Genomic DNA, 25,157 nt, shown 5'->3' with positions numbered 1-25,157 from the left:
AAAGAACATCACGGGATACCAGTTTGTAAGGGATTTTTCCATCCAAAAAAAACCTTTCATCATCCCTGACAGATGGTCATTTTAAATACCTTCAGCGATGGGGAACTGCTGTCTTCAGGCGACACATTCTATTTTGGGCCATAAATTGATATTAAAAAGGGCACATTGTAAGTTATTTGGATGACTGAAGAAATGAGGATTTTATTCAGGAGGAATGACACCTGGAAGACTCCTCTAGACTTGATTGAACTGGATAAAATGCCAACGTGAAATTCAAAACTAATTTGCAAGACTATTAGAACACCCAGATATTGGATCTGTTACTCGATTCCACTAAAAAGGCCATACTGTCTTTGGCTACTGTAAAAATGAACCTTTTAATATGTCTCTTAGTCACATTTCTATGGTACTACTTTTCAACCACACACCTGGCAAGACTTTCATCTCTCTGTTTGGGCAATGGCAAGTAAACACTAATAAATATGTTTTGGTTACATACATGTGTGTGTATACATATACATATACACACATATATATTTGTAACCAAAATATTTTGCAATGCTCATGAGTATTTTAATGGTCCTGCTCAACGCACAAAAGGCCATTTCATCCACTCCTCTGTTGAAAACGATAGTGCTTATATTTTATTTTTCATCCTTATATAGTTGTATATATAGTTATATAGTTCATCCCCGTTCCATCAAATGGGGAAAATAGTTATTAAGCTATGTATTTAATAATGTTTTAGAAGAACTCACAAGCCTAGTGGTTTCATATGTTCATCACCTAATGCTTGGGCATGCCCATTTTTACTTATGTAAACTATCAAAGGCTTCCGTAGCCTCTCTTAGCACATAAACACTGCCATGTTATTGGTACAACATTGGCCAGTATGTGGGGAGCCGCACACTTCAGCATAGTCTTGGATTATTTTAATCTAATCTGCCAAAAGATTGTGTGGAGTAAGAAGTTTTCATAGAGTTGTCTGGATTTCGAGTAGCGTCAAAACTCTCTTACACTGATATCTTTGACATAGATCCCAATGCTTCTTTTTAGTCCAGGATTCTAGCTGAGCGTTCGAGCGGCCCCCATTTCGTCTTCCCCAATGAGCCACCACTAGAACATCAACCCCAAGCCTGCACCTTGGGCAGTATTTGTTTGTGTGAATAACGGGACCCTAATGTTGAAGTATCACATGACGAAGGTTGCTATGGCTACTTTAGCAATGCTGCCATCTAAAATTTATTTTCCTTGGACACTAAAGAGCACCCAGTAATAAACAAGTCTGTCCCTCCCCAAAGGTATCTTTGTGTTCAAGCGAGGCCTTGGTTTTGTCCTCCTGCACATAAACAATGTCACAGAGCATCAGCATCACACAAGGTCACTCTGGGACCATGATGGAGCAAAACAGAAACGGCACCCCTCCCTTGTCGTGTCTGAACACAGACAAAACATGCACGTTGTCCAAGCCACAAAATACCAAACCTCCCCCTCTCTTTGCCAAATGGGAGATTGCTGCTGCTTTGCCAGTGACAGCTTTGGTGATACCCCAGCCTGCCCTCCTATGGCAAAGGCTTACTGGGATCCACAGGGATAGGATTGTCCCTGCTTTTTGAGAGCACCTCATTCAAAGCAAACCCCTCCTCCTCTCTTGGACCATCTTCCCAATCGCTCAGGCAAAGCTCGTGTTCTAGAAGAGCCCGGTGTGCTCAGCCACAAGGGTGCTCCTGGTGGTTGTGAGTGGAGGGCACTGACCAACACAATCACTGGGGCCAACACAGACATTCTTCAGCAAGGTGGAAAGAATTTCTATCCTCAACACACTCATACAATCGGGATAGAAATAAAGTTCTCCTTCAGCTCATTTTCCAACAGTGGAGGTCTTGTGGCCAAAGACCCTTCGGTTCTGTCCCTCAGGAGAACACTTTTGGGAAGAAAGGAATGAACAAGTGGATCATGGCCCATCTGTTATGTATTCACTAGAGGGGAGGCACGTTTTCCAGGAATGTGGTTCAGCATGACAGCTCTGCACTCTGGCCACGAGGAGCGTGGTGGCCCACGGTCCCATGTTCCCGTGGAATCCTACAGCAGATGAGACGGGAACCTCCAGTAGAAAGACAGACAACCGAATTCCCATGGCCTTGACTTTGCTCCAATTTTTTCTTTTCTCAGATTTTGTGCTCAGCAGGGATGTTTATCTCTTACTTCCTCACTGGGCACATTTAACGGTCTAGTTTTCTAAATATGAAAACTTTTAAGTTGCTTGCTGTGCAAAATGATGGGAAGCAATAACATAAAGACCTAGAGTACATTTATGTAAATCCCAATCATTTGCATGAGATTAAAAAGTTCCCAGTGATAGCACGTGACTTTTAACATTTTGAGAAATGACTATGAACCTTTGCAAAGTACCGATATTAGAGTCTGTCATTTCTGCCTCTCTCAAAAGTATACACAGACTTTTCTCGAGCTCCTGTCCTCGAGCGATCCTCCCGCCTCGGCCTCCCAGAGTGCTAGGATTACAGGCGTGAGCCACCGCACCCGGCCCTAGACTTTTCTCCTAAAAGGCTTATTCCAATAAAAAATTTCCACTTAAGAAAACAGTAATAACACCTAAAAAATTATTGCCATTGACTATATATTAAGTATCGTTCAAAAAATTTTTACATGCATTATTTCTAATCCTCACAAAATACCAATAGGTATATGTGATTATTCACATTTTACGGATGAGTACCTGGATGATAGAAATTAAATGATATGCTTCAAACAAATATTAAAAAGGCAGAACTTCTGTCTGATTTGACAAGCTGAGAGATGTGTGTGTGTGTGTGTGTGTGTGTGTGTGTGTGTGTGTCCCCTACTCCAATCACGTAATTAGTATTTTTTTCAAGGGCAATTCCTTTTAGGTGAAATGATGTTTAACACTCATATTCATGATGTTTTAACAGCTTCTTCAATATAGGTCTCTGTATGCACAAACACACACACACACACACACATTCAAAACTTGCTATGGATTTTTATCACTCTGGCTGCAAGTTTGGAAAAGGACTGACTCCTAAAATAGACTTGTTTGAGAAAATGGAACTTAAAGATATTATAGTTATTTTGTTGTCTCTACCCGCTCAAATATTTTTAAATTGGTTTTTGTCATACGAATTGAGTATCATCATTCAGAGCTTAAAATCTCCATGAGACACATTCTCCACCCTTCAGTAGTCTTGAGTATATTGTTTCTAAAGCAGCAGAGGGAATTCAGAAAGAAATTAAGAGAATTCTGAAATGATAATGTGAATTAAAGCAAACATTCCTTTTTCTTTCTTTTTCCCTCTCTCTTGTTCTCTCTCTCTTTTCTTTCTATTTGCTTTGTGTCTTATTAATGTTCACCAGTTAGCTAACACTCTACAAAAATGTCCTCGAGGGCTAGGAGACGTCCAGGATGCTTAGGTACAAAAGGACATTCTACCAATAATGCTCCCGCCTGCCCTGAATTAATCCCTTTGCCTTTTATTAGATTGCATCACTATCTTCATGCTAGTATTAAAAAAACTGTCACATGCTTATTTTTATCAAATTACATGATACCATGCAAATATACTACTCCCTTGTTTGCTGCTGCAATGATCTTTTAACTATCGGAGGTTTCAAACGATTTAGAATTTTTCGGATTAGGAGACCTTTAGTACGCTAGAGATCCATAATTTTGAAAACACAATGCAACTTCATTAGCAAGAGGAAAAATATTCATTTGTTCATGCCTCTTGTTTTTGCACTCTGCTCACTCAAATCCAAAAACCATCGAACACTGGAAGCCATTTACATAAGAATCATATCCCGCCCCTATTCTTGCTCCGGGAAATCAATGGATTTTAGGAGAATTTCTTTTGCAAGCATCTCTTGCAGGGCTGGGGCTCGGGGAGGCTGCAACAGTTGACCAGACGGAGTCAGGTGCCGGCACTGGGTGGGGCTGTGTATTAGTTTGCATCTTTCCCTGCTGTTTCTCGTTGGTATCATTTCCACGGAAATCGAGGCTGTGGGAATGTGTGCCCAACACCCCCTCGCCACTCACCCCATAATATCTTTAGCTGTTTATCTTAAATCGTGGAAAGAACTGCCAACACTAATGTCTGGGAAAACTGCAAAGGAGCTAAGCAAACCAAAGCAGTATCATGCCGGGGATTACATTTCTCCTGTCAAAACAGGCTTTTCTCCTTAGGAAGAACACGCTCAGCATGAAACCAAAAGGCATTTGCTGTCCGGACATCTCAGAGATCATCCCCGAGCAAATGCATCTGGCCCAAAATCTGGCTTTTGCTTTGCAGTCCACCTTGCTTAATTAACACTCCTCCTTTTAAACTCACTCACTCGAAAAATACAATGACTCTGTACCCGGTTGACACCCGGCTGACATCAGGGACCACGGTGGTCACTAACGCACATGCAGAACACACCTTATCTCTGTCCACGTCCCCAGGCTCCAGTCACTGCCTCCATTCTGAACCTTGCTTCCTTTGCTAGTCTCAAAAAGCAGCAGTTTGCACCTGCCTCTATCAAAAGCCAGGCTTGGCCATTCTGTCGTCTCTTGCTACTCAGAATGCTCCCATGGTTTCCGGAGCCTCCCTGATATTACACACTCACACACACGTATCTGCACACAGACATTCCTGATGCCGATGCTTTACCTTCTTGGGTCTTTTTCTTCTCTGACTGCTGCCATTGAACTTCTCCCCGCTGTCGCTTTTCTGAGCTGCATCCTCGTTGATCATTCTGAGCCGTTTTCGACAGCAAATCGCTCTGCCATCAACCCCTGTCGCCTGCACAGACCACTAGCGAGGATGCACTGGATGCACTCGCTGGAGAGAAGGCAGGAGGAGGAGGAGGAGGAGGAGGAGGAGGAGGGGTGGGGAAGGGGCGCGCGCACTGGGAGGGTAGGGACGGTGACGTTGCCATGGCAGCAGCTGCCACAACTGTTTATCTGCCTGCATTGTTAAATCTGATTCGACCAGTTACCATCAGGGACCGGTTACAATGGAGGAAGCCTTGAAAACCACAATGCCAGGGACTGTCAGGGTTTGGGGACTCTGCCGGTTGGTTTGCAACACACCCTGGACATGATCCGCTCTCGACCCACGCACCCAACCTGCGCTGCATTCCCTTCCCACGGGTCCCTCAACGCGGAAGAGACACAACACAGAGTGACACAGTTGTGGCAGGCTTCAACGTGTCTCTGAACCTGAAGAGGGACACGTTAGCCAGTCGAGAGGCCACTGAAGCAAAAGGATTGGCCATTAGTATCCTACGGTTGAATATCAGAAAGCCGCATTTGTTAAGATGTTATTTCACTTGATTTAAAATGATAAGCTTTGAAAACTCTGCTCAAGGATGACTTTGGTCATAAAACCTTGAGAACAGCGTCTCCACCCACCAGGTGAAACAGATGCCTGCTCCCTCCGCCCTGTCTCTTTCGGGTAAATGTCCCACAGAGCACCTGTGATTCTACATTGCATGACCCACAGCTGCTGTCTGTCTTTTCTTGACAGGCAGAGAGCTACTGTGGGCCAGGAAGTGAGTGAGTGAGTGAGTGAGTGAGTGAGCGAGTGAGTGTGTGTGTCTGAATGGGGAGAAATTGAATTTCCCAGAACCAAGCATGATTCATGACACACAAAAGGCAGCTAATCAAGGTGTGTTAAACACATAGGCCGGGTGCGGTGGCTCACGCCTGTAATCCTAGCACTCTGGGAGGCCGAGGCGGGAGGATCGCTCGAGGTCAGGAGTTCGAGACCAGCCTGAGCAAGGGTGAGACCCTCTCTCTACTAAAAAATAGAAAGAAATTATCTGGACAGCTAAAATATGTATAGAAAAATTAGCCAGGCATGGTGGTGCATGCCTGTAGTCCCAGCTACTTGGGAGGCTGAGGCAGGAGGATCGCTTGAGCCCGGGAGTCTGAGGTTGCTGCGAGCTAGGCTGACACCACGGCACTCTAATCCGGACAACAGAGCGAGACTCTGTCTCAAAAATAAATAAATAAATAAAAATAAACATATTAAATTGTGGATGTAACCAGAGCTCAATTTGTTTGGTACAAATGCACATATGTCCATGCTAAACACTTATTCCTTTTCCTAGAAAACGGCCTTAAAGTATAATAATACTTAAAAGTAAAAACAGAGTAAGAATTAAACCAGTGAGATAATGTATTAAATTAAATGCACTTTGAAAACTGAAGGGGTCTCTGTAGATGTGTTGCTATTGTTGATCTCGTTGTTGTTATTACAGAATAGAGACAGTTTTCTACTCAGCAAAGTCTACCTTAAAATGGTTCTTTTGTGAATGTGACCACACCCCACCAGTACTGTCCTCTTACCATGTCTCAGTGGGACCTTGCATCCCACGGTTGGGCAAAAGAGGCATCGGGCCTCTGTTTTCTGAACCAAAACCCTCCAAGAACTTCCGTGGAAGCCACAGCTAGACCACTGTCAAGCCCGAATGGCAACACCCTCCATGACCAACCTGCCCTGTCTACCCCTCTGCGGGTGGGGCACAGTGGCAGATACAACCTAGAAGGTGGGAGAGCAACGGTTGGAAACAACCCAAGTCCCTAAAGCACCAGGTAGAACAGAATCCCTCTTATTACCTCTTTTACTGACCCTAAAGGACAGAAGTAACTTTTTCTCATGACAGTTGAGTCACCAAGATGATGGTGGTGTTTGGGAAATCAGCCCTATGGTAACTAACCACGTCTGTTCGCGTTTTTAAGGGACTACACGGTCGCATTTCCAGTGTAGGAGCCTGTTGGAGGAATGACACTCTCAGGGCATCAATTCTTAGCCATTAAAAATGGGTCCTGGGTGCTGCATTAAAGACACTAGTCTGATAAGAAACGGACTCACAAGGAATTGGGGGGGGATAAAAAGAGAAGGGGAAGGAATATTGTTTATCAGGGGTGGGTAGGAAAAAGGGGTGCAGGGTAGGTCTGTGGGATCACAGTCACAGGCCAGCTGCCCTCTGTTCTCCTTCCCTCCTGCCTTTCTTCCTGAATAAATCTTCCATGTCCTCTTCTGTGGCCAGAAGTCACTGCTCTGACCAGTGACTCTCTCCCGGAGTCCCTGAGAATGGAACCACAGAACGCTGCCCGCCTGGTAAACAAACTCATAGACTTGTTGGGGGTTCCCTAAGAATCCTTCTTTTTTATACATTTATTATCAGTGGGGGCAAAAAAATACACGAAATATAAAGATAGCAAACAAAGGGAAAACTTGCATCTCAAGATTCGCAATAAAAGAAGTCCCTGGTGTGTGTCACCCCACCTCGTCTGAAAGAACAGGACAAGTTTCAGAGGGAAAGTGACTTGCAAACTGAGAAGATTTTAATTAACTATAGGAATGATCTAAATGAAAAGAAAGCTAGAGGGTGGGAGTTGGGAAGAATGACCCCGAGCAGAGGCAACAGCCTGGCTGAACGCCCCGTGGTGGGAAAGACCACAGCAGTGACGGAGCCATGACAAGGCCACGTTGTGGTTGCAATGGCAGCCCCTGGCCAGGCTTGTATCGGTGACTCCTTCCTGGGCCTTGGCCTGTCACCAGTGTGCCTGTCCACAGACTGGCACTGTCCCACGTAGGTATCTGCTATGGACAGAATGTGTGCGTCCCCCCCAAATTCACATGTCGGAATCCTGATCTCCAACATGGTGGATTTAGGAGATGGGACTTTGGGAAAGTATATTATATTAGTCAAGGGTCTCCGGGGAAATAGAACAAAAATGATATATATATATAGCTATACAAGAGGGACTTTTATTATGGGAATTGGCTCACACAATTACAGAGGCCCACAGTATAACATTCGCAAGCTGAAGACCCAAGACAGCCAGTGGTATCATTCCGTCCGAAGCCAAAGGCCTGAGAACTCTGAGAACTGGGGTGAGGGAGGGGGTGCTGGTGTAGGCGCTGGGGCCAAAGGCCTGAGAAGTAGGAGCTCTGATGTGTGAGGGCAGGACAGACGGGTGGCCCAGCTCAAGAAGGGAGAATTCGCCCTCCCTCCGCCCTGCAGTTCTGCCTGTGCCTCAGTGGGTTAGATGGTGCCGGCTTACGGGGGGGGGAGGCAGGATCTTACTTACTCGGTCTGTTGATTCTAGTGCCAATCTCTCCCAAGAAACAGCCTCACGGACACACTCGGGAATAATGTTTTGTCAGCTCCCTGGGTATCCCTCAACCCAGTCAAGTTGACCCACAAAAGTAACCATTGCAGGAGGTGATTAGGTCAGAAGGGTGGGCCCCTTGTGAATGAGATTAGTGCCCTTATTATAAAAGAAACAAAGGGAAGAGATGGTTTCTCTCACAGCCACGTGAGGACACAATGAGAAGATGATCATCCGCCAACGAGAAGTGGACATCAGCAGACGCCGAAGCTGCCGACACCTCAGTTTTGGACTTCCCAGCCCCCAAAACCATGAGACATGAATGTTTGTTGTTTAAGCCACCCTGTCTGTGGTATACTGTGACAGTTGCCTGAACTGCCCGAGACAGTCCCCATCTGGGAGACCTAACCATTGTTGAATAACTTGTGAACCATGTAGCACGATGACCCTGTCAGCTTACGGAGAATATTTTCCCCAAACTAGGATGTTAGACGCAGGTGAGGTGGCTAGACAAGGGCAGATTTTACAACCACGTAACGTCCTTACTCTGGAGTTCCGGGGAAGATATTTCGAGATAGAATAAGCCCATCCTTACCCCAGACAAGAAGAATTCCGTGACCTCCAAACAGCACATCTCCCATGAACAACTGGGGTGACTTCAGAAGCCACACCCGGCAACATCCTCAGCCTGGTGACACCAGGTGTCCTTTGGTAAAAGTATATGCTTTGTGTTCACTGCAGGAAATTTAAACAAAAACAGGGGGTGGCATGAGAAGAGGCCAGAGGCAGAGGTAGGGACTAAAGAGTAAAGAGTCCAGTAGGCCATGTAAAAGGTTTGGGATTTGGACCTAAAAGCCGTGCAAAACCATTTACTAGTTTAAGGAGGAAAGTGAAATGATAAAATTTGAGTTTTTTTCTTTAAGAGCATTCTTTGTAAAGAGTGACTGAATGGGGGCTAAGCAGAGCATGGATGTGCTGAGATCACCTAGGGGCTAGGACAGCCGTCTGGGAGAGAGGTGACGGGGACGGGGGAGACAGATGGGTTAAAGGCATCACATGCTCAAGTCCCGGAAGCAGGTGGGAAGCAAGAAGAGGACAGAGGGTAGACACCCTGCCTAAACAATGAGGGGAAAGGGACTTTAGCTTCATAAAAGTCTCGTATTGGGAAGAGCCCACCAAGAAGAGTTTTCTAAATCCATTTCAGTTGACAAAGGAAGAAGCAAGACGCAGAAAGACTGGAGACTCCATCCAAGGTACCAAGACTGGTTGGCACAGGGAAGACCCAGATCCAGGATTCGTAGCACCTCTGAGCAGCCTTTACCCCATGGTAATCTTCACGTGGATGAACTTTAAAAGTCTGTGTCAAATCTTACCTACTACTATTTGAAATTAACGAGCCATCACTTCTTGCATAAGGTGTAAGGGACCAGAGAGAAATGAGTCCACGCAACAATCACTCCCCCAGCAAATGGTGAAGGGAAGCAAGACCCTTGTTTCTGATGTAAAAGTGGAGGTGGCAGCTCAGGAATGTTTCATTGAGATGGATTTTAAAGCAGGAGCAGCAGTAGCAATGGGCTAGGAGCCGGCTTTCCTTCACTTTGTGCCAGTCTCACAGAACATTTACCAAAGACGTACTCGGTTGCAAAATTTACCCTTTTGGAAACCGTAACATACAACAGTAGCACCTCACGTCACCTGAGACACTTAATTATTAAAACCAGCAGAGTGATTATGTGTTTCATTCTACATAAATATCAGCAACAATATTTGAGATCAGACATCAAATTTTACAGAAGAATAACAAAATGTGGGTGAGCTCACCATGTCCATGTTCCTGGCTAGGTCAGTTTTTTAGGACACGTTGTCATCTGCTCGCTCTACTATACATTCGGTCTCTAGTGATATTAGTTCTTGAAAATAGATGTTATAATTGGGTTTCCCTGTAGATGCAAATGAATGGCACGTTGGGGCAGGCTGTGCCCCATAATGTCCTTGACAGACATATTTTTCCAGTGGCATTTAACTTTATTACTGTCAATATTTTAAATCTTAAGCCAGCTTAAAAACAAATGATGACAAATGCTTTTTTTTTTTTTCCTTTTAGCAATGAAAAAAAAGTCTGGGTCCATTGATAAAAACCCAACATAGAAATAATACAGAGCTTCCATATTTAAGTCCTCTACAAATATATGTCATATTTTAAAAGGCGTGTATCCAGGTTGGTTTTGGAAGTTACATATCTAGCCCCTACCTTCCAACAAGTGAAAAGATTGAAACCCACTGGGTTGGGTTACCTACTCAAGATTGCACATACAGTTTGTGGCACTTTGAACTAAATTCCAAGTTTTCTCATTCCTGATCTACCTTTGACATCTTCGAGGGCGATGTCTTTCCACTAAAATGAACTTCAGGAGCCTCCTTCCTCAGCAAGCACATAGGCCCAGCAATTGCTCAGCGACTCTCAGAGTAAAAACAAAAATTACGTGAATCATTATCCACCAGTCAGAAATGTTTCGGGCATTAGAAGCAGAGAGCTGAAGAATAAGACACAACAATCTTTTTTTTCTTTTTTCCAAAATGCTGCAAAATTTCCAAGTTTATTTTTTTTCTTTCAAAATATTAAGGGGGTACAGATGTTTTCATTACATGGATACTTTGTATAATGCTTAAGTCGGGGCTTTTGGTGTGCCTGCCACCAGAATAGTGTTCATTGTACCTGATAGGTAAGTTTTTACCCCTCACTTCCTCTCCCAACTTCCCTTCCTTCTAGTTTCCAGTGTCCTCTGTGTCCCTTTGTGCCCATGTGTACCCATCATTTAGCTCCCACTTATTAGTGAGAACATGGGGTGTTCGATTTTCCATTCCTGAGATACTTCACTTAGGATAACGGTCTACAGTTCCATCCAAGTTGCTGTAAATGCCATTATTTCAAAAAAAAAAAAAAAACAGGCCGGGCGCGGTGGCTCACACCTGTAATCCTAGCACTCTGGGAGGCCGAGGCGGGAGGATCGCTCGAGGTCAGGAGTTCGAGACCAGCCTGAGCGAGACCCCGTCTCTACTAAAAATAGAAATAAAAAAATTATCTGGACAACTAAAAATATATAGAGAAAAAATTAGCCGGGCATGGTGGCGCATGCCTGTAGTCCCGGCTACTCGGGAGGCTGAGGCAGGAGGATCGCTTGAGCCCAGGAGTTGGAGGTTGCTGTGAGCTGGGCTGATGCCACGGCACTCTAGCCTGGGCAACAAAGTGAGACTCTATCTCAAAAAAAAAACAAAACAAAAACCCAAGTTTAGATCAGGGATCACTACAACAAATAATCATAGTAGAAGGCAAAAGAGAGTTAATTTGGCGATGAGCTTGTTTATTTACAATGTTACCCTTTGCCAAAGAATCTCAACAATGATGGAGAAAAATGATGATATGAACCGTAAAGCTTCAAGGAGCCTTTAAACAAATAAATACAGTAAAAAAAAAGATAATAGATGGCAAAGGAAGTCAGTTTGCTATCTTATCACTCCTGTGAATGAATTATTATTAATGACTGACCACTGCCAGTCCTTCCATTTAGAGAGAAAAAGGTTGAAATGAAGAGTTTATTACCTGTAAGTGCTCTCTAACTTCTAACTACCATCCAGTCCAGACGGATGGCATTCCAATTATCAATTGCTGTTACAAACTAGCTCATCTACATACTGTCTTCAAACAATAATTTTATTTGGCTCACAAATTTGTGGGTCAAGGATTAGGGAAAGGCTCAGCTGGCTGATTCATCCTGACTCACGGCTGGAGGATCCCCTTCCGCAATGACATCCTTACTCACACATCTGGTTCCTTGGTGCTCGCTGTTCTCTCTCTTTCCACCAGGCATTTCATTCTTTGGGGCCTCTCCACACAGCTTGGGTTTCTCTCTATATGGTGGTTTCAAGACAGTTGCATTCTTCCATGACAGCTGGCTTCCAAGAGGCAGGAAGTGGAAAGTGCCAGGTCAATTAAAAGTTCTGCTATATTTTATTGGTCAGAGCAGTCATAGGGCTCATCCAGATTCAAGAGATAAAAAAACAGAACCCACCTCTCGATGGGTGGGCTGGGATGGAAAAGTCACATTGCAGAAGAGCATATGGGATGGGGGCCATCTTGGAAAATGTCCTCTGCCACAGATGGCCAGCAGTAAGTGGAAGGGCTGACTTTGCACACTGTAACTCAGGGTCTGTTCCCAAAGGAACAGACTCTGCTAGCTAAAATTGCAGTGTTCTGCATTCTATTTTTTTAAATACAAGGAAAAAAAATTGTTATCAAAGCTGATTTCTGGAATGATTAACTACGAAGTGTTGGGTCAAACTCTACTATTTCCTCTCAAAGCAAGGTCTCTGCTGACCTCCAAAGATGAGTTTCATATATCATACTTTCTGAACGTGAGCCACTGTGTCTAATAAATTCGTATTTGAAGTATAGTCTCATTTGCTCCTTCTTTACTCACTCTCTTCGCACGCTCCTGGGCCCCTCCCCCTTCTATATAACATCTATATGATCTCCTAACAGCCTTAAATTCTACTGTACAAAAAAAAATTATGAAAAAAAAGCTTTAAAAGGAAAGAAAAGTATATCATAGCTTAAAACTAATTTGAGCTAATGTCTAAAAAGAGACACACGCAATGCAAACATATTCACTGTTAGTTTCAACCTCTATATGAGGAAAACGATTGAGCACAGAGTAGCGTTAGATGAAAGATTAATTATTAATTTGCTAATTATTCTGCTACTACAGTCCAGAATTTAGTCTTTAGTGTCGATTTATGTAAATATTGCATGTTATTTGTTCTGGGTTTTAAACAAAATCTATATTTCTGATGATTCCCTTTGTCATTCAATCTTTGTGATATTCTATTCTACTTAGGCCTCATTCCTGTTTCTCGTTTAACAGTAAAACTAGCACAGAAAATATCTATCTTAATTATTTAATCTGCTTACCTAGTAAAAACGAATTGTGTTTTAGGCCTTGACAATGTGGTAATAATCAAACCTGGAAAGGAAGTATCCAAATTCAAGCAGGAAAATGAACCCTCCTTGAGGAAGTTCATCCAGTCACACATGTAAACTTTAGGAAACAATGTATGGTCAAATCATCCACTCTGGTCACACTGACTATCTATATCAATTACTACATAATATTTGCTTGCCAATTGATCCTGCATAAATGTCCAAAAAATAGCTTTTGCCTGCCTATCAATTTACAAAAACATTTAGAACATAACAACAAGAATACATTCAATGCTCTACAGATGGAAATTGATGAGAGCAACTAAGTATAGAACCACTTTCCAAATCCAATCAGTTGAGCCCCAGGATATTAATGGCACACTTGGGTCTTCAAGCTGTTCTATTTAAAACTGTGGAAATCTAACTAAGCAAAAAACCTAGTTATTGCTAATAATGGATACATTTCAATTTCCACTGACGCCTCACCAATTATCAGATTATTTCCTGGGCCCACAAACCCTAGAAAGTATCAAGAACTGCGAAGGATCTGAAATCTTGTTTCCTATTTGCAAGCTAATGAGTTAGCCCGCTACAGTATCGTAGATGGTGACAGACGATAGGAGATTCCTGAGTCTGAGACACAGAACTGTACTGTGTACAGTACTGCAAGCAGCGTTAGCGTCAGCATGTTTGTGTCAGTGTCCCTTGTTCCCTACCTCTCACAGAGGTAACGTGCAGAGGCTAGACAGATGCGCACTCTGTGGGTTGTACACTACGGAGAGGGGGATCCTGAGCTTACGGAGCTTGAATCTTTTATAGTGGGCAGTAAGCACGTCTGTACCTTGCTCCACAAGCAGCCATGGAGAGCAAACATACCTGACTTTTGCTTCTCTGTCTTCCAAGGGTGCCCGCTATGCCAATGTGCTTGAAAAGACAGTCTAGAGCCAAGACCGTGCCCTTGCTTGCAAGATGCACAGAAATGCAAGAAACCCACAGAGAATTATCTTGACAGAAAGTTTCAAAAAAAAAAAAAAAAAATAGGTATTCTGTGGTTGTAGAGCAAAATGCCAAATTGCCCTTTGTGACAGTCAAAATGTAAGTGGACAACTAGATGAGATTTCCTTTGAATTCTCTGCAGTCATTCATACATACCTACGTAGGAAGATGTAACAGCGTAGGTGCAAACATTGGGAAGATTGCACACGTGATCTGTAGCATTGGCAGAACGCTGATGGCGTATACAGTCAGCAGCAATGGCGAGAAGGTCAGTCCACGTGGGTTTTAAGCCCACTGCCGCCATTACGTTACACCATGGCTCACAGCAAAGCATGCAACTTCCTCGAGCCTCAGTTTTCTATATTTCTTCAAATGTGTGATTGCTCTCTTATTTTTCTCTCAGACAGTCTCTACTTTTTTTTTTGTTTGTTTTACTGCTAAAAGTCCTTGAGTTTGAAGCTCCATTTTCAAGTGGGAAAAATGACTCAAAGAGTTTAATGACCGGATTAAATGGCCGGCGATTCAATACCAGGCAGAATGTAATATAGCTGTACCGTGTTCAATTTCCTTTTCTTTCTCCACTAGAAAAATGTAGACATTGCAAGACATGTGAGACTACAGACCTAATTTTTCTCAAGGTCAACAAGTGAAGTTGAAAAATAATGAAGGAACAAAGAAATGCTGGCAGGAATGAGGCAAAGTATTTAGACCTGGAAAACAATTTTGTCAGTTTTGTAAATGCTAGGTAGTTTTACCCACCAGTTTGGACAAAAATCAAAAGTCCTTTAGGTTTAAACCTTTAATTTTCCTTTTTTCTCTTTCCAGTCTCTCCCATGCAGAAAATAAAACCTTTTTTTTTCTAATTTGAAAATATATTTTATGCATTTCTTCCATTCTCTATTGCTCTACCCCTTTTTCTCTCATATCCGAACTATTTTAATCAACAAGATTTGCTGTCTCCCTATCTTGAGGTTTTTCTCCTCCTATCTAATCTTCAGACAGTTGTACTTTTATTTTTCATTAAAAAAAATTTATATGAGTCTTCAGCATCCTCAGAATAAAGTTCAAACATCAACTATTGCTCAAATTCATCTATACATTCCTGGCTTCAAGTGTTTTACTCAAAGTGATCTATAAAGGATACAATCAAATAAATAAAAATACAGTGTGATCAGATTTTTGTTAAGGAAAAGTTAGCAGAGCTTCTAGGAGGAACACAAAAATCCAGTCTTGGTACGCCAGTGAAAAATTCCCAGGTAAAAAAGTGCCTAATGTTATTTTCTTACTTCTCCTTAAAATCTGCCTACCTCAAGTCTCAAACTGACCATAAAGCTTTTTCTAACAATGGCAAATGACATTAAACTTTCCTTCTTTCTAGATCATTATGCCACTTCTTGTCTATATGAATCACACAAGCTAATTAACTGTTTAACATGCATCAGTCTTTTCTCTCCAACTGGATAAATCAAGGCTGCCCCCCCTACTTCCCCAGCACACACCAAAAAAAAAAAAAGGTACCCTTTGATAGGTACCTTTTTATTCTGAGTGAAAGCCACTGTTGATACTTGTTCATGGAATCTAGAATAATAGAAAGGCCTATTCAAAAAAAGGTAGATGGCAACTCAACTTAGAAAAAGGGCTCAGTTATCAAAATTTGAACATCTTGGTCTAAGAAATTACATTATATATGATTTGATGAGTTCCTGGATAGCCCACAAAAACCTCTGTACCTCCAAAACAGTTTTCAACTATATCCATACTGGTATTTTAAACATTTTATTGCCCCCTTTTTTTTTTTACTAGCACATGACAACCTCCAGCGATAGGAAAACAAATTTTATACTCTAGTAGAGATGCCAAAACACACTTCCCATCATGGTAGCCTAAGCAGGGATGTGGGGAAAAGTGAAGATGTCATTAGGTGGAAAAGACTCAAGTCATTTACTTATTTTCTACATTTGCCCAGAAAGATTGTCAATATTCCCTCAGCAAACTCTACCGTGTACCTGTTAAATGCCAGGTTCTTCTCTCCATTCGAGAGACACAAAGATAATTAAGACATGATTCTTGCCCCCAAGGACATGCATAAAATGGTACTCTCTTCTCATTGAGAACGCTCTGTTCCCATTTTCATGTTAACTTAGGACCCAAGAGGTTTCTTTATATTGGCTGCAGTCTTTTCTCCTCAATAGTTTCTTTCTGGTACTGTTGATCACAGAGCAGACAATGCAGGGTTTTTTGTTGTTGTTGTTTTGTTTTGTTTGACCAATTGAATAGATTACAGATAAATCAAGATTACTCAGTTACTATTAGTTTCATTGGGAAGCTCCATCTGGTTATAAGCCAAACAAGAATACAAACAGCAATTACACTTATTGACCCATCTAACGAACAGATGGGACACAGGAAAAATGCATCTTCGTTTCTCCTCTTGGTATGATTTTCATCCTTAAATGTACCCCGTCTTCAAGATTTTCCTATTCCAAGATTTAACGCACATCTTCTTTGGGAGGCAGAGCCGCTGCTTCTCGGGATTTGAGGCAATTCTCAGCAAATGACTCATTCCACTCTGTGACTGCCGGAGGTTGTCGCCTGCCAGCAACAAAGGGGCACTTAGATTCCTCTCACACTGCTCTCTGTCTCAGAACCTGTACGCCTGGAACAAATGGAAAATGCCCACTTCCGTTTGCTTCTTAGCATGAAGAGCTGGACACGGGGATGGGATTCTTGATAATGTGACATGAGGGCAGGAAGGAAGGTGACAATTTCCATCTGGCCAAACTGCAGCTGTATGCAGAAACTTCTCTCTCAACGACTCAGTAACTATTCTAAGAGAGAGAAATCTCTCTCCTCCAGAAATATAAGTAGGGTGTAGAATAATATCGCTAACTTCCCATTTGACTTGGAAGTGAGAAGTTCTGTGTTGAGTATCTCTCCACGTTTCTTAGATTTAATTCCCTAGAGAGCACTGTTTCCCTCTCACACCAACACAGACTTTGAGTTTTTGTGTCTGCTCTGCTGGTGAAGTAGTGAGGACGTGAGAATCCCATTGGTGGGTTGACCACTAACGAGCTTCCCTCATGAGCAAGTCATTTTACCTGAATCTCAGTGGCTTTATTTCTAAAATAAGAAGATTAAACTACAGTTATGATTTCTAAGGTTGTAATCCTGGCCTATACTCAGCCATTCTTACCTAATGTAATACCAGATTGGGATGTTACCCTGCGTTATACTTAGGTGGCTACATGGTGATCCTGTTTATCAAGTTCCTGAAGACCAGAGAGTATTTTCCAAATACAGAAAGAGACTATTTAATTTTTCTCAAACGTAATCTAATTTAAATGGCCCAATGTGGGCAAATAGGGTAGTACTTGTGATTCTGAAACTGCCCTTTACACAAATCAATAATGGGGTGCGAAGCGAGAACTGTGGTAAGGGCCTAGCCAAAAATAATGATAATGACTAGCCACTGTCCCCCTGCTTGCCTCTCCATAATTGCCACTCTGGAGCCACACAGATGGTGGTCATGAAGATTCTTGGCTTTCTCCACAGATCACATCACCTTTTGAAACCCAAGGGTAGTTTCTGAGATACCTTCCAGTCCCGCATCCCAGGGGAAGAGCTGACCCCCCCAGACCAGAGGCTCAACCGAGGAACTGGCTCAACTAACTGGTCTTGTGACCCCACCCAAGAACCTGGTCAGCAAAGAAGACAATTTCTACAACCCCATGGTTCCACCCAGAACCCAGCCAATTAGCAGACTCAACTGCCTACACCAAACTGTCTGTAAAAACCCTGTCCCCCAAATTCTCTGGGAGGCAGACTGGAGAAATTTCTCCCCTCCCCCTGCTTAGCGCCATGCGGATTAAACTCTCTCTCTGCTGCAAATCCTGCTGTCTCAGTGCATCGGCTTCCTCTTGGGCAGTGGGCAAACGAACCCGGTTGGGCAGCAACAATTCCACATGGGCACACATGCTTTTCCTAATGGAAGCTGTTTTATAGTAAGTGAATATCAACTGAAATCTTCTTCCACCACTCACTCCAAAATTTGACTCCTCTTGAAAAATTCTATGCTTTCCCGGGTAGAAGAATGTTCCATCTGCAAGCTGATAGCAGATATTTTCAGAAACCAAGTATGTGACTAAGCATTCTAACTCAGCCTAGGAACACCATCCTATCAGAAGGAAAACACGACAGGGTGGCTGTCTCTTTAGATAACACACAACAAATAAGACTCATTTAATTGTAAAAGAGGACTTTCCTTCTCTCTAAACTGATTCTTAAGTCTTTCACAGGTATCACTGATGTTGAAAACCAAAAGAAGCAATACGTCATAGCCACGTCACAGCTGTACTCACTGCTAAGCAGAAGATTTGGGGGCCTAGAGACTCCACTTCCGGAGCCCAACGCCAACTGCACCAGACGGGGAAATTTCAGGGTCTAAACTCTCAGCATGGAATTCCTTCTGAATGCCAGTTAAAAGGGTGAAGGTGAGAATGAAGAACAGCTAACATTGGAAAAAGGATTCGGAGACAAAGAGGATTGGTATCTCATTACCCTGGAACCTCTCTTAGGCCCCACTGGTAAAATGGAATTTAATTCCCCAGTGAAAGAAGCCAGACTGGTACTACCAGCCTTGACACCCACGGGGTGACTACTGAGATTATTGTCCTTTGTCCACACCATGATGCTCTATGAGAAAGTTGCTCTTGGTTCTACCATTTTGCACGGGAAGGGACCAAGGCTCAGAGAGGTTAAGCACTAACCAAGGCAAACCCTCCCGCACCCACTGGCTCTCATTCCTTATATTTAATCCATGCCCTTGACCCAACACAGTTTGTGCCCTGGGTCTGGGACAAATCCATCCAATAATAGGTTTTCTATATGTAGAAACCAATTCAAAAATTAGAGAGAAAAAAGAAGAAATGAATTCAAAACATTCTATATGTTTTACTTCCTCCAAAAAGCACAGACTTATGAGTTAAGTTGCATATATTTTTCAAATAGAATGGGTAGCCTTAGAGTAGCGCAGTAAATAGAACTGTTAATTAGAGTCAAACAAAAATGCTTTGATTCATCTGTGACAACATTAACATTCCTGCCATAGCCCTTTGGGACGCTTTGGTTTTGAGAAGCTCTTTATTTTCCAAGTACTCTATTGGCTCACAGTGGAGACTTAAGCTACGACTTGACCACACGGTAATTACAGCTAATTGTGATTATCTCAACTCAGCCTATGCTTAGCTGGAGTGAATGCAAGTGTTTTGTTTTAGAGAAGAAAAAGAAGGAAAGAAAGAAGAAAAGCACACGCAGGGTTTCCTGCAGTTTTTTGCAAACCGTTGCATGGGATATTAAGAATCTCACTGTTTTATTCATTTACTAAGTAAGAGGAGGAGGAGGGGTATTCAGATGGGATTTCCCAATTCTTCTTTAATGAGAGACTTCTCTGAGCTACCTCCTGCTGAACTCTGCAGTTAGTCTGTCCCACCCTGATAACAAAAGAACAAAAGAACAAACCACTGGTCTGCTTAAGGATTCGTCCATGATAACACTAAATAATCAAGTCAAATCAGAATGCCAAAAAATAGAAACAAGGTAGGAGCCAAGAGAGAGAGGAAATAATATCTTTATTTTTAATTATATTTCCATGATTAAGTAAACCTCATTTTAAGCGGCTCCTGTCCCTTTGGAAGAAGTTTAAAGTCAAATCACTCCAGCTTACTAATAAGCAAGAAATCAGCCCATCTGCCCATTATCCTGCGACAGTCCCCAAGGTTTCTCTCTCCCCTTAAATAAATAAATCCAAGGCAAGATGAATGGATGCTTCAGAGAAAGATGAATATCTCCAAAAAAAAAAAAAAAAATGAAATGAGAAATTTTGCACAAATTGATAAATTATTAATAAAATTAAATTTTTTCTAATGCAACTCTATAGGAGTCGCATAGATAACAATGTCACCGCATATAGCTCTTCCATTTATTTTAAATTAAAATTTATAATATATTTCAAAGACTTCTTGGCAAACTTCGGATTACAGTCACAGAGCTGGCAGACAATTCCAGTCATCTATTAAGTATTTTTCAAGCAAGTAAAAAATCTTAAATCTTAAGGAAAAATTACCATTCATTATCTTAGTCAAGCTTCCCCAAGATGGTAATTTTACTATTCTCTTTGTCTCTTCTAATATATGTCACCCTGAATAGGCCACCAAAATGTCTTTTTCTTTCACCAAACCCATTTTTCTTCCATCTCAATATAAAAAGGAAATAATCAACATCCCCCTCATTAAAAAATTCCTTCCTATACTTAAAAGTAACTATACAAGTCACTTTTCAACTCATCCTTTTTCTTTTTCTTTTTTAATTTTCTGGCTTGAACAATCCTAATTTCTTGAATCTGTATTCAGACATGGCCTTCTTGTTCTTTCTTTTCTGTCATTTGGATTCCTTTTTAACACTCACCAGTTTTACCTTTTAGTTCTTTAAAATGCATTGGCCATTCATAAAACATTGAAATACAAACATAGAAATAATAAAAAACCACAGTCAGCATGATGCAGACATTTTCCAAACAATGGCAGTGAATTACTGACTCATATTTAGCTTGTAACAGATTTTTTTTTCTTGTTCTTTTCCTTAATTTCTTGTGCTGAGTCCAATCCTGTATTTACATTACAAAAGACATCATACCTCTCTGTATAGAATTTTTACGCTCTGTTTTTAAAATTACTTTAATTTTTGTTTCCATCCTTTGAGGTCCTGCCTAATTTGAGCACCAAGTACAAATCTGATAGACATATTCTAGATTCCCAGTCAGATGACCCCAAGCCCAGTCCAACTGCTTGAAATCCCATAAGTAGGGAATTGAACCATGGAGAAGTTAGTTACATAAGTTCTGGCTTCAAGCTTTCTCCTCTTTAAACAGTTCAGCGAGGCTAGAGATGACTACTTTGTTTAGGAAAATATCAAGTGATCCAAATGTAAGACTTTTCATTCTCTAGACGGTTGAGTCCTCTCTGATACATAATTTGATTTTTCTTTTACCATTATATAAAGAGTACACTCCCTTCTGATTTTATTTTAGTTCTACAGATGAAACACGTGTTTAATTTTCCGTATTACCTTTCCAAACACTATCATTCCATCGCCTTTTGGTGGCATTTATAATTCACATAGCACCCTGGATATTATTTTTTAATTTGCATTTTTATTCTAGATAATAAATATACTGATTAACTTTTCATGTGGAAAACTGTCTCTTATTAGCAGGTACAAAAAAAAGGAAACTAGATTATACCTGACAATTTCAAACAGGACAATGAGAAAACCATGGAAAATTGTGTGGATGTTAATCAAATCACAAGTATACATATTTTATTATTACTCTCACTTATAATTTAAGAGCAGGTCAACAGACATCTCTTTAACTCTACCTCTTTAATCTACCAGGGCATTTTGGAGAATGGTTTTTGGGTGTGCGTTTTTTTTTTTTGGACTGTCAAAATAAGTAAGTCATCCTGAGGCATGGAGTGCAGAGAACAAACAAGAGGCTCTACTGCGGGTGTGTAATTCTGAGCGGGTCACTTCAACTCACTTCAACTCACTCTCAGACTCGCTCATCACTATGGTCTCTTAGGCCCCTAACGTCCTTTTTTTTTTTTTTTTTTTTTTACAAAAACTTCTGCCTCGTTCTTTTACAGGTATCTTTTTTAAATACCCAAATTCCCATGTCATAAGAGCCTTAGCTTTAGCATAATTTTGCTTTCGTAAAATATTATCTTTCTAAGAGTTAATGACAAGGAGCATAGAATCCACATTTATGTCTATGTTAAAAGTGCCTGGAGTTTTTGCCAACTATTCTGAATCCAGGTTTTTATTTTACTATTCTAAACCCGCTACATTGTGTTGATACCAGATACGATCAGGTCGTTAGAAGCTGAGTTGTACTAACAGATACATAGGAACACATCAAAGATATTAATTTATATTAATACACAGCGATTGAGCCGACCGAGTACTTCAATCCCTTACCCGAGGAGCCCATGTATCTTGGGTTCACATAAAGGAAAATATAATGAAAGTAGACGGTCCTTGAGGTATATTTCCTGCAACCTGTGAGTTAGTGAATCATTTTTCTTCATCGTGGAAACAACACACATTTTCCTTTGCCCATAATAAAATGGCTAAACACTCTATATGCACCAGTCTTCTCGTTTATTCTAGGTTTCTTATCCTGAAACCTGCTTCAAAGCACACATGTTACCTTAGTAGGCTGAATCCTGATTAATCCCCTAAACAAAATCATAATAAAAGGACCCTCTATACTTGGGCTATTGCAAGTAGAGATCCATCCTTCGTCCCTCCGAACACAATTGGTTATTCCTCCTTTGTTCTACTGTGTCCTTTGAACATGTCCCTATTCCAGTACTTATATACTGTCCTGCAATTGCCTCTGACTACACAGTAAACATCATGAAATAGTCACTTCTGCCTTTTGTAACTCCCAGGGGCTACCTAGCACAGTGCATGGCACAGAATAGGTGCTTAATATATATGTTTTTGCATGAACAAGAGCTAATAAATGTTCCCTCCATTTTTCTAATTTGCTGCGCGCTGACTGACCTCTGGACAGTCTCACCTGTTTTTTTGCTCTGTTCGGAACCACTTATCTGTTTGGCTTCCTCCTAGACCACCTTCAGGTCTTATCCTCAAGGTCATTACTTCCCAGAAGCCTCTGTCCCATTGGGTCAGTTGCTTGTGCACTGTGCTGTCACAGTATTTTGTACCCCGTGTCATGGCACATGCCTCACTCTACTGCAATTGCTTGACCAGCCATGTCCCTACTGAATACAAGCAAACACGTGCAAACTGTCTACCACTAAGGCAGAATCCACAGTAGCTGCTAAATAAATGCTCGTTGGGTGGGTAACCATCAGTCACCTATTTTTAATAGCTTTACCAGAACAGAAGACTATTTGACATAAATAAATGGACAAGTCGGAGGAATACACATTTTACACCATTGTATTTTTGCTATTTTTAACGTCTACAAAATTATGCCACCACATCACATACCGACAGGATGGTGTATTGTAAACGAACAAATCAATCATTTCATTCAAAGTTCCCCATTTCCAAATTAATCCACTGGTCTCTCTCCTCTATATGAGCTATATTTCTGTGTTTTTTAGGGAATGTCAATAAAAAAGATGGAAGATGTGTATTTCTATTTATTTTCGGTATGCCTCCCAATGAAGATGCACGTTTAGTTTTCCACAAACAACAAGCTAACAGGAATTTAACAATTTGGGAATGTGGAAATGTGTCGTAACATTCTAGAAGGATCAAGGAAATGGCTGCAAGGCACCTGGGGACACGAGGGCTTCCTTAGCTCTTGGCAACCTGATATAATGCTGGAGTCTCAGGGGCAGGAGCACGTGGTTCAGCCCCGGTAATGGTGGCCCCAGGTAGAGGGACAGCGAGTTCAGTGGGAAGACTCCATGTGAACTGAGATCAGGTTCTGCACAGTCAGCAAAAATAACTACAGACTCCTCTTGGCGCAGACTGGCCCCATGGTGATATCACTTGCCGTATAACCCACCTTTAAGGATTAGTTTCAGGGATCTGGAGACACAAACAAGAGTGACTTTGACACACAGGAAGGACAGTGTTATCTTCTGTAACCTGTGAGTTAGCCATGGTACTGAACTTCCAAATATACACAGATAATGAGTCATCACTTGATTAATCATCCCACCCAGAAACGGTTGAAACATTTTATGTCTCAACCATTTACACCCTACAGGGGTTCAAATATATGTCACCCTATATACAAGTCAAGGAGAGAGTCACTTACTTTCCAAGGTACCAGTGACAAGGAGGAGGATGTACCAGCATCCAACTTCAAGCAGGCACTGGTGTGCCCCACGTCCAACACTCCGTCTCACTGAAACAGACAGATTTCTCCCCTCTCACCTTAGCCCTTTTGTCTTTGTGTCCAAGCTCTTGGAAGAGCGGCATACCTCTGGAACTTCCAATTTCTCACCTAGAACTCCTTTAACCTTCTCCAGTCTGGCTTCCATCCCAACTATTGCAAAGAGCCACCCTTTCGAAGGTTTCCAATAACCTCCTCTCAGCCAGACAAAACTGCTTCTTCCCTGTACTAATCATTTTATTTCTTGCCTTCAGAAAGCCAGTCAGCAGGGTCTACCACCATGAATAACTCCCTTCTCCCCTATGTCTCGTCACCCTGCACCTCCATATAGGATCCCATCTTCTCCAGCTATTTCGGGCGATTTTCTTTGCATGCTATTAAATCTTTTCTAACCAGATTTGACTATGTTCCACAGTTTAGCAATTGGGCCTTTTCTTAGAAATAGATGGTCTCTGTCCACCGAAAATACCTTCTGCAGGTCAAGCATTCCTACAAAAATTCGATCCAATGAAAGTTTTAATGTGATAAAAATATCCGATGATCAGTTCTTGCTCCACAGTAACAATGTTTCGTGGAGATAGTTAAAGAGGAAAGAATGGATGTAGCTCCTGCTATCAAGGAACTTAAAAATCATAGCTGTTTGGTGTAGGAAGGGATCTTAGAGGTGATCTAGTCTTTAGGAAATATATCAAGGCATTGGGTTGGATATGGCCTCACTGGGTCTAGTTTGGCGCAAACAGTTTTTTGGTTTTGTTTTTGCTAGAACTCACATTAAAAAGTCAGAGGCAAGAGTGATCCATGTGACCTAAAACATTTGTACCCCCTTAATATTTTGAAATTTAAAAAAAAAAAAAGAAAGAAAGAAAGAAATTATCCATTCCTTGGGGGTGGGGGGAAGACAGGAAATTTCACATCAAAATTTTGATTTCTTACTTCTTTTGAAAACTCAGATCTGGCAACATTGTGCTCCCATTCCTACATGGCAATAACAGGTAGAGAGAAACTTCCAGGGTCCCCTTTCTACATATCAGCTCCCAAGTATCAGTAGCCATTTATCATGGCAGTTGTGTTGTGTTTTTTTGTTCGTTTTGTTTTGTTTTATTTTTCTT

At 41.7% G+C, this 25,157-nt stretch overlaps 1 protein-coding gene across 2 annotated transcripts in view; it reads right to left on the bottom strand.

The window, feature by feature from the left end:
• ANK2 (ankyrin 2) overlaps positions 1-25,157 on the bottom strand; it is a 396,857-nt gene that overhangs the window by 256,799 nt on the left and 114,901 nt on the right. The window contains exon 1 of one of the 2 annotated variants that reach the window (XM_045537499.1): positions 4,686-4,845. The exons of the other annotated variant lie outside the window; for it this stretch is intronic. Coding sequence (XP_045393455.1) covers positions 4,686-4,769 — 84 coding nt within the window. The 5' untranslated portion in view covers positions 4,770-4,845. Of the gene's footprint in view, positions 1-4,685; positions 4,846-25,157 lie in introns of those variants that run through there. 2 annotated transcript variants of the gene reach the window in all.

Source organism: Lemur catta, chromosome 26 (assembly GCF_020740605.2).
Source record: "Lemur catta isolate mLemCat1 chromosome 26, mLemCat1.pri, whole genome shotgun sequence".
Lineage (NCBI taxonomy): Eukaryota > Metazoa > Chordata > Mammalia > Primates > Lemuridae > Lemur > Lemur catta.
Note: the sequence above shows the minus strand (reverse complement) of the source record. Positions and strands in the feature narration are given on the sequence as shown.